General features: G+C 40.2%; 1 protein-coding gene across 1 annotated transcript in view; it reads right to left on the bottom strand.

Annotated features, from left to right (window-relative positions):
* mcu (mitochondrial calcium uniporter) overlaps window positions 1–9,546 on the bottom strand; it is a 55,685-nt gene that overhangs the window by 29,902 nt on the left and 16,237 nt on the right. The window contains exon 2 of the mRNA XM_008322280.3: window positions 720–833. Within this exon, the coding sequence (XP_008320502.1) occupies window positions 720–833 (114 nt within the window). The remainder of the gene's footprint in view (window positions 1–719; window positions 834–9,546) is intronic.

Raw genomic sequence — 9,546 nt, 5'->3', positions numbered from 1 at the left:
ACACTTCATGTAAACAGCACTGAATCAGGGCAGAGGCTGCCTTTAAATAGAGGCCTCTCTAAATTCAGGGAATGCATTTTCTCCGTAACGTCTTTATCAAACGACTCCCATGCCAATTAACCTTCAAAGGCTTCTTCTACATGATAATTACTTCTTAAGTGAAAATAATGCAAACAACAGATTTACCTTGTAAGAAACAGAGCATTGTTGGAAAATCTCTGACAGCAGAAGAATCAGCCAACTGAGGCTGCCAGCAGAATCTTTGTACATTTATTACGGTTTAGTAGTTTTACATTAAAGTACACCAGCCATTGTCAGCCATAGTTGGCAGGTTTTTTAAGCTTAAAATCCCACAGGGACTGACAGAATATAATTGGCAACTACGGATCCATTATCTGAAACAATGTCAAATTTCTGGCTTTATAATGATTAAACCAATTTCCACCTGACCTCTGTAACTTCGAAACTTCTTCGGCGAGATGAAGAGGTCAGAAAGTGCTGACGCTGCTGACCCTGACTGCAGTCAATATTTTAAGAATCCCTGAATTCCAGTGCTGTGCACATCAATAGGGCAGACACACAATTAAAGTCATACTTAAAGTTTTCCAGCTACAATGCTTAAAAAAAAGGAGGCCGAAAAAAAAATCAATGTGAAAAGACGGACAAATATTTTTCATTCAAAATCCAAAAATATCTGTATACAGTACACACACACTTACTTGTGGAGACAGGGCAGTGGGAGGCTGGGTGAAGAGTGTGGAGTGGGCTGCTGACCGTAGACCGTGTGCTCTCCTGACAGTCTGACGGGTGAAAGGAGCAGACAATACATCCTGCTGTGGAAAGACACAAACAGACACGCATGTCAAGTTGACGAGGCGTTACATCGGCTCAAAGTCTTTGGTTTGGTGCATAATTCATAATTTTACACACAACCATTGGAGATGTCCTTAAAACATTGCTGTTTTAAGACAAACAGTCCCTCTGGAGTGACACTATGAAGAACATTAAGTTCCAAATATGGTAGGACTGTCGTATTGCTAGAATTTCAATCGCGGTTTTGATTTTGCCTCTCATGGAACCCAAAAGTGAGGTAATAAAAAATGGCTTTCATTATTTTGACACATTACACTCTGCAGGTGTACTCTTGTATCCATCTGGGTATCAGCTAAAAGGTAAACTGAGTTCACAATTCTGACATGATGCACCGTTCAGCAACACTACCTACTTCATTTGAACATCTGAGCAGATCTTCATAGGTTGAGTGTGTTCCGTAAAATCTATTTAAACTTAATTCTTGGAAAAAGAAATGTGACCGACTTACTGAGAAATTTAACACTGCACCTCCTCTAAAGGACTGATGAAAACACTGACCTGCCTGGAGCTGTTCCACACCAGAATCGAGATTAGCATTTAACTTCTTTAAACACTATGTGCTGTTTCTTTTGCTTAAACACTTGTGTTGGAACAATTTAATTTATTATCATTGCTTCATGCTGTACTGTCGCTTTAAGAAACTGTTTGCTTCTCATATTATAATCTAGTGTGCTCAAGACTAATGGAGAAGTTACCAGACACAGCCACACCCACATTCACACCCACCTTCTTACTCCATACCTATTCATATACTCACACACGATCACATGATATGTAATCTGATACTTTTGTAAACTAAATAAAAGAGCAGAGGAAGGGTGCAGCAACTCGGAGTTGATGAGGAAGCTGCCAGCAGAGCAAGCTGCACTTTCCCTGAAGTGTAACAAGCCTAATATTACAGCTGCTGTATAGAGTGTGTCTGTGTTTGTTGACAGGTGCATGGCAAAGAGTAGAACAAGATTAAAATGGCCACAACTCTTTCACCTTCAGAGTTACTGCAGTCACCAGGATGTTTTTGTGCCTCTGAGCACAGAGAAAAAAAATGGAGGGAAATGAGATTTGATAGGAACTCATTAACACTAAAAACCTTGACCAAGGAAACAGAAAAGCAACAAACGGTGGCTCCGCACTAACCCCTCATTTGAAGCCAACGGTGCAGATGTGTTTAGCCTCTGGGTAGGTCTGATTCCACGGATAATTTAACTATACAAGATTTGTACCTCACAAAACAAAGGTTAGTGGTCTACAGAAAGGTCAAATGCAGCCATTAACCAGTCACCTTTGGCAGACCACTCAAGTGGCAACACTGGAAAACAGTTAAGACCTGATTTACCAACATTGTACAATATTTAGGAGTCATGTTCGAGACACAGAGGATAAATAGCAAAAAATTGGACAACAAAAAAGCAAAAGCAAAACAATTGCTTATACAGAACAAAATAAATTACGACCCTTATGATCCCAAACTGTGCTGTTTTCCTGTTTGGTCTACACACAGACAGAAGTGAAGACGGTCAGTTGACATTCGTATCGCAGGAAAAAAATCTGACCTAGCACAACTCATGACTATCTTGTGTTGTGCTGCTAATAGGCACATCTAGCCTATTATGAAGCCAAATACACTCCACTGTTAGGCCAGTCTGAATGCCCACACACCGGTCCGGTTCATTAAATATTCACTTGGTTCAACGTGGCTGTGCACTTTCAGTCCCACATGGAAGAAGAGGAACTCCATGCAGTGAGGCTCCAGGCAGCTGCTGGATTACAACTGCAACACAGCAGCACCAACCACCGTTGAGCCGCCGTGCTGCCATGTAATCTAAGCTCTGCATTAATTAATCAATACTCATCCCTCTAACAGTCAAATATAAGAAGGCTAGCACGATTGGCAGCGGTAATCTCTTATATCTGCTGTGTCCCATCCACAGTGTGCGCTCCAATCCAAGAACCTTTCCATTTTCTGCCAATAATTATTTGACATAATTGTTAACGTTTTAAAAACAAAGCAGGTTTTTTTCTGCTTCACAAGTAAAAACATGGCTTCAATCGTGCTACAATAACTTTTTATAGCATTTGTAAATGTGTGTTTTTTTAAAGCGTTACTCTGGTGCTGCAGACCTGCAGTTTTAATCTAATTATTATATTCATGTATTCACGATGAATCATTTCTTTTACCAGCACACCACCTGCAGAGAATCAGGTTCATACTGGCTCCGACGTTAGATAGGGTTGGAGTCGGGTCACGATAACCCTCAGTGATTATCCTCAGTGATGGTACAAACATATAAAGAGGGAAAATGTGAAACAGCAATTCCATTTTTCATAATTATTTTTTGACATAGTCTTTCCTCTACCTGATAGGTAACAGACTTTTAGCCTCCACACAGAGTTCAATATTAGCAAACGGTCACTCATTAAATCCTAAAAAGGAACACTCGGCAAACTGTAATACCACAATCAGTCTTTCAAATGATGTCTCTGTCTGTGGACCTTGGTACTCAGATATCACACTGCTGCAGCACAAACATTCCTTGTTTCTTATCTAAGAATTTTCAAACATGGACACAGGACACAGAAGAGGCATTTTAATTTGAGACTCCAAGGACTATGAAAATCTCCCTGAACTAGTTAAGACGTTCTCCTCTCTCTGTGATCAGTTTCTGTGGAGGAGCTCCAGCATTTGAGAAACTGTGGAAGTTTTATTATATATTATATTTTGTGGCAGTAATCCAAGAAACCGGCTCAATTTCACTCAGAAAGTGAATTCAACTGTTAACAATAACATGCAAGTGTGGATCAATATTACTGTGCTCAGAAAACACTGAGTTTCATTTGTTGATAGATGAGTGTGTTCTGTAAGGAGGATAATACAGACACAGTGATAAAACAATGAGATCTTCTAATAGGCTTCAACACTTGACTACTAATGACTACAGAGCACATGGGACTTAATAGAGAATAAAAGGTTATGTAGGCTTGTCTGTTTAAACAGGGAATCAGTGTAACCCTTATGACCTGCCAATACCTACCTCACACACACCCACAAGTCTGGTGCTGTAATAACCATAAACGGTTGTTGATGTAATATAGGATAAAGTCTCATTCAAGTTTTCCAGCGTGTTTACTAGCATTTTTATACCACAGCAAGTAGTACAAGGTACTAATAGGTTGAGTTCAATGTGTATTTCTATTACCGTTATCATTACATTAGGAACTGTTTTAGGGTACATGGGGAGAACTAGGAGCACTAGATCAAGTGTGAAGTGAACAGTTTGCAACTTGGAGAACTCAAAACATTGTTTTTAATTTGTCATTTTTCAAACCCCTATGTTGAAAACCAAACATTTTGTATATTCCAAAGAAGTCCAGGCATAAAGTACTGGTGCAGTTCTGAAAGGAAATAAATTCAGCAAAACCCAGAGATGTTGGGAGGTGGTGGATTGTTTTTATATTCTACAAGCCAAGGGATTTGTTTATGAAAGTTTGTGAAAGTCACCCAGGTCATTTCACCAGTATATTTTTAACAGGAGGCAGATATACTTTTCTTGAGTTTCTATTGACCTCATCAGTTCTGACCTACTGGTGGAAACATTTGGGTCATTGTTGGAGCAGAGAGTTATGATATTAATAATCAACCTCCACCCCTTGATTGAGTTTCATGATGTTGGTTCACCCATGTCAATGTGTGGATGATAATCACAGGAACAGACGCAGGACCATAAAATATGAGGTTTCAAGTTCTATGTAATTGCCTTTTACTTACTTTCCCAATTAAAATGTGTATAATGTGTATTCTTTGTCTGGAATCCTGGCCTGAAAAATTGGAATTGTACTTCTAGTGGATGTTTCACAGTGCTTTGACCACAGTTCCTTTATAACAGTCTGTGATGTTAAAAACTCCAACCACTATACTGTGAAACACAGCTCATATGGAGTGTTTCTTCAAGCAGCTGTGACCTCCTTGCAGCTTCTGGCCTGTGTCTTACCAAAGGGAGGCTCTATCTATTTGTGTTGATTAGATTGCCACGCGAGAAAACATGGTCTCTTCTATTGATACCAAGTTATAACAAACTGACTGCGAGCAACAAATGACACCACTCTATTCTTCTGGCACAAAAGGTCCCAGCTGGTGGCCACTAATAAGAACTTTTCTTTTGGATTTGTTTCAAAAAGCAACAAATGAGACACATTTGTTGCAAAAGACAACAATATCTCATACTGCCACCCAGTCTGCAGGAAAATACATTTTTATGCGTCCTCTGCTGCTGAGTTTATTTAAGATAGGGAAAAAAATCAGCAAGGAGGAAGAAAACATATTTCATCAATGACAAAATGCAGTCAGGTTTAAAAAAAATAACAACAATAAATTGTAAGTATAGTGTGTATGTTGTAATGAATACATTATTTAAAGGTATACAGTAATACTTGCCCTCTTTTGAACTCAGGTTTAAACTAATCTGAACTAATCGGATTCTTTCTTAAACCAGGTGATTGGCTTCAGCTACATGTAGTTTCTGTATTTTACCTCTGGGTGGCTGGGTTTTCTCTGGGTTCTCTGGTTCTCTCTTATCAACCAAAACATACAGGATTATATTGATTTTTTACTCCAATGAATTTGAGTGTGAATAGTTGTCTCTATAGGTGGCCCTTTGCTGGACCGGTGAACCTTAACATGCCCTGTGACTAATGGGATTTACTTAGGCCTCACCTCACCTGATCGTGCTGTAGACAATAGAATTTGGGAAAGAGGCATAATAATTGTTTTAAAATATTAGTTTATATGATATGCATTGAAAGTCTACCTGGGCTCATACAGTGAGAATGCTTCATATTCTTCATCACAGTAAGAAAAACACCAAACTCCTGGTCTGTCATGTATTGACTTATTGGCTGACACATAGCTGGGCCTACAATGAGCTGACTGTTGCTCTGGGACCAATCTCCACTGATCTCTCACAAACACACATCAGAAGCACACGTGATGCACTGCTCACAGTGCTCTCAGGTAAATTCAATCACTTCACATACTCACCCTGCTGCATCTTGATGTGCTCCTGTGGGTGTCACAGGAATGCATATAGGATAGTTTCACATAGGTTTACAGTTGGAAGCCAGGAGGGCCACAAACCAGGCATTTTGTTACCTCTGCACATTTCTGATGCCTGAACTGACATGATCCTGAGCTTTGATTACTGGAAACATCTCCTCAGCAAAAAGGCAGCAGACTCAGATGTCTCCTTATCCAGAATGTCTCACAGCACCGACTGGCTAATGGGTAAACTAAGATGTCACAGATGCTAGTTTAAGTGGGCCTGGGTGTAAGATTGTGTCCCTGAAAAGGCCTGTGGGTGTGCTCGGCAGTGTTAGTATTAGACTGTGTCGTTTCCGCAGCAACTAACCACAAGCTTATGAGCCTCCACACCTTCGTTGTGAATTCAGTGCAGTACGTTTTACAGACCTGATGATGAGGTCATAGGTCCCCAAAGGATTCAAGTCTATGAGCAAGAGATAAATGTGTCACAACTTGCTTTGTACATGACTAAACCCTCTTGTTGCCAGAAGATAGAAACCTGCTACACCAGTGGTTAGGTAGTGTAAAGAATGAAGGACATCTCCACCTGTATAAAAGAATGGAATAAAAAAATGGAATTAAAAAAAAGTTCTTATAGTTTAAACTTAACAGTTAAATAACTTGTAGACCTTTACCAAGGTGATTTATCAACAGAAGTATTTTTTTGACAATTGTTTTTTTTACTGAAATAAATAAGGATTATATCAAAAAGAGCAGAGCAAAAACTAAACTTTTTGTCAAACCTGATGCTTAAATATTTGATAAAAAAACGATCAGTCATGATAGTAGTTTATCATTTACTGTAGTCCAAGATGACAATGTACTGCATTCATAGATTTTTAAATAAGGAATGTAAATAATTAGTGGAGTTTTCTTCAGTGTAGCTCTACAGAGCTGCATCCACACATTGATGTGAACACCCAGTCTACAAATGACCGACGAGTACTTTATCCCCTAATCAGAAATAATGTGTCTATTTAACCAGACATTAAAGCACCAGGGCGGTGAGTAATGATCATTTTCATAGTGAATTATCAGACAATTCTCTGTGCAGCCATCAGTGAACATCATGCAGCACTATTTTTAAATTATTTTAAATTATTTTAATAATTTTAACCACAGGACCATGCAAACGTTATTGTATCAGTGAGTTTCAGCGGCCTATAGGATGTCATGCTTTGGTGTTGATCTGTATTGATTCAACAGCAATGGTTAATACGCAGAATACAAAATCAATGTGGTCGAGAAAAACCTGAAAATACAGTTTTGACTGCAAGGCTTTGTGTAGGTTTAACACTGCCACAAGGTTTGAGATCATCAGCTGTAACTACTGAAGATGCCTTTTTGGTAATGCTGCTGTTAATGCTGCCTAGCATTTTACATTTACTTCCAGTTGTCCTGTCTGTCTGTTTCCTGTTCCTGTTGTCTGCTGTGTGGGGTTATTCAGTGTCATCACATTCACCTGTGTCTTTGTGATTAGTCTAACTCCTGTCACCTGGTCCCCTTTGTATATATACACCTCTCTCCCTCACTTTGTCCTGTTGGATCATTGTATCTGTCTGTTGTGTGTTTCTGGTCAAGTCTGTTCCTGTGCTCAGCGCATGCTTCAAGTTTCTAGTTTGTGCTTAATAGTTCATGCCTCGTCTGGTTTATGCCTTGTTCCTGGTCTTGTGAAGAAGTAAGTTTTCGTTGTTTTGGCTTTGCACTTTCAAATAAACCACCTGCACCAGAAAGAGTCTCTCCAGTACTGCATTTGAATCCTGCCATGTCATTGGCGAATCCTGACACCATAGCCTGGTTTGTGGCAATCAAAATGAACAAACTGACAGGATCGCATTTTTTAAAGAATTATGGACTGTCACGATGTAATGTCACGTTCATAAAAAGAGCTGGGATTAACAGCAGCATCAGGCCATTTCCAATACAAACAGGGGAGCTGCGATTACCTTCAGCTGCTGCTTAAAAGCTGTTTAGCTGTGTTTATAAAAAGCTGAAGCTCTACCAGACTAACTTTAGAAATGGGGGCATGGAATTATAAGGAGTTGGTGAATTTGAATTTCAAACGTCTTGGTGTTTTTGGTCTAAAAAGGCAGTTTAGTGTGCAGGATGGGCAAATCTTAGTAAAGTTACTTTTTAGTTGAGTTGTCCTGACAGCAGAGGGTGCAGAGCATGGCACAATTGTGTTTGCTAGTGTATTTTCACACATTCACAGAAGGGGGGTGTGATGAGAGATAGTGGCGGAACAAGGAGTGGGAACAATAACAGTTCCCTGTTCAGTGATTTAAATACTACAGCAGGGCGTTCTTCAGAGGAGAAGACCACAAACACATGAAATAAACACAGCTATTTAATATTGTATGTGATGCTGAGTCTGCTGTTGATTATTTTACTCCATGCACTTTTCATCTTCTCCACAGTACTAACAAAGTTGAAGGATACACTTACAATTCAAGCTATTCACATTATGATCTGGGCGTCTTTCCACATCCTCTCATTTTCCTCCTGCCCTGAAAATTCACCCTCTCTGCACTTCCCTCGTACATGAAAGACAGTCAGGGGTAAGAGGAGGAGAGCGTCAGGAGGCTGCAGGCAGCCACTAGCCACCCAGAGGATGGATGAGGGAGAGTTAAATGAAATTTCCAACACATTAGGCACATTCTGGTACCCAGTGCCTGCTGTGGAGAGGAGTGGGAGACTGCAGGCCAATGATAGCTTTTTATCATTAAGGAGAATTGATCTAGTTGCAGAGGATTCCCCAGGAGATATAAAATACAGGTTCTTAGGTTGATGAAGAATAATCTGTCCACACAGAGGGGCGATGAAGGATTCCCACCAATCACATCTCACAGAGTCACGTCCCGAGCGAACCCAGCTGTCGGCATCGTCTCTCAAGGACATGAAGAGAGTGTGTGCGAGTACGTGTATGTGTGTGCTCTGCTGCAGAGCCGGACAAAGAAGTTACATTAGCACTGACGCCAGATACAGACAAAGCAATATAAGCTGGACAGATGGAGACAGGCTTCCATGGGCAGTTTGTGCCGTTACCATTAATCACCTCAGAAACGTGGACGCCCACCAGAACACAAATGTGACGGAAACTGCTCCAACCTCTCTTCCATCTACTGTCTGTTCATGAGGGAAACACATGTACACAGAGCAGGTCATGAAGGTGGAGAGCACAGAGAGTGGGGTTGACGGCTTAGTGTCTCCTGCTGCAGCAGGAGATGAATGTGAATGTTTATCCATAAGAGAATATGGCAACAGCTTCAGGAAGAGAGAGAAATAAAATTCAAATACAGTAGTCACATTGTACCTCGACCACACAAATATTTTACAGATTTACTGCCTCAGGTGTTTACCAAATAAAGGTTAGCAGGGCAGAAAAGTGACACCATTACGGTAAGAAAGCTCTCATGTAAACGGGATACAAGGACCAGTATCCAAGTATGAAATAAAAAAAAAAGAAGTAAGGAAATCTGAAAGGCACCACACTGGTAATCAGGTAACAGACAGTACTGAGGGATAAAAAAGGAGAGAGAGATTTGATTTGCGTTAGACAGACAGTGTAGGCGTGAGGAAAGATAAACCACATACACATGGAC

This window comes from Cynoglossus semilaevis, chromosome 12, assembly GCF_000523025.1.
Source record: "Cynoglossus semilaevis isolate Cse_v1.0 chromosome 12, Cse_v1.0, whole genome shotgun sequence".
Lineage (NCBI taxonomy): Eukaryota > Metazoa > Chordata > Actinopteri > Pleuronectiformes > Cynoglossidae > Cynoglossus > Cynoglossus semilaevis.
The sequence above is the reverse complement of the archived record's forward strand: the minus strand, read 5'-3'. Positions and strand labels throughout refer to the sequence as shown.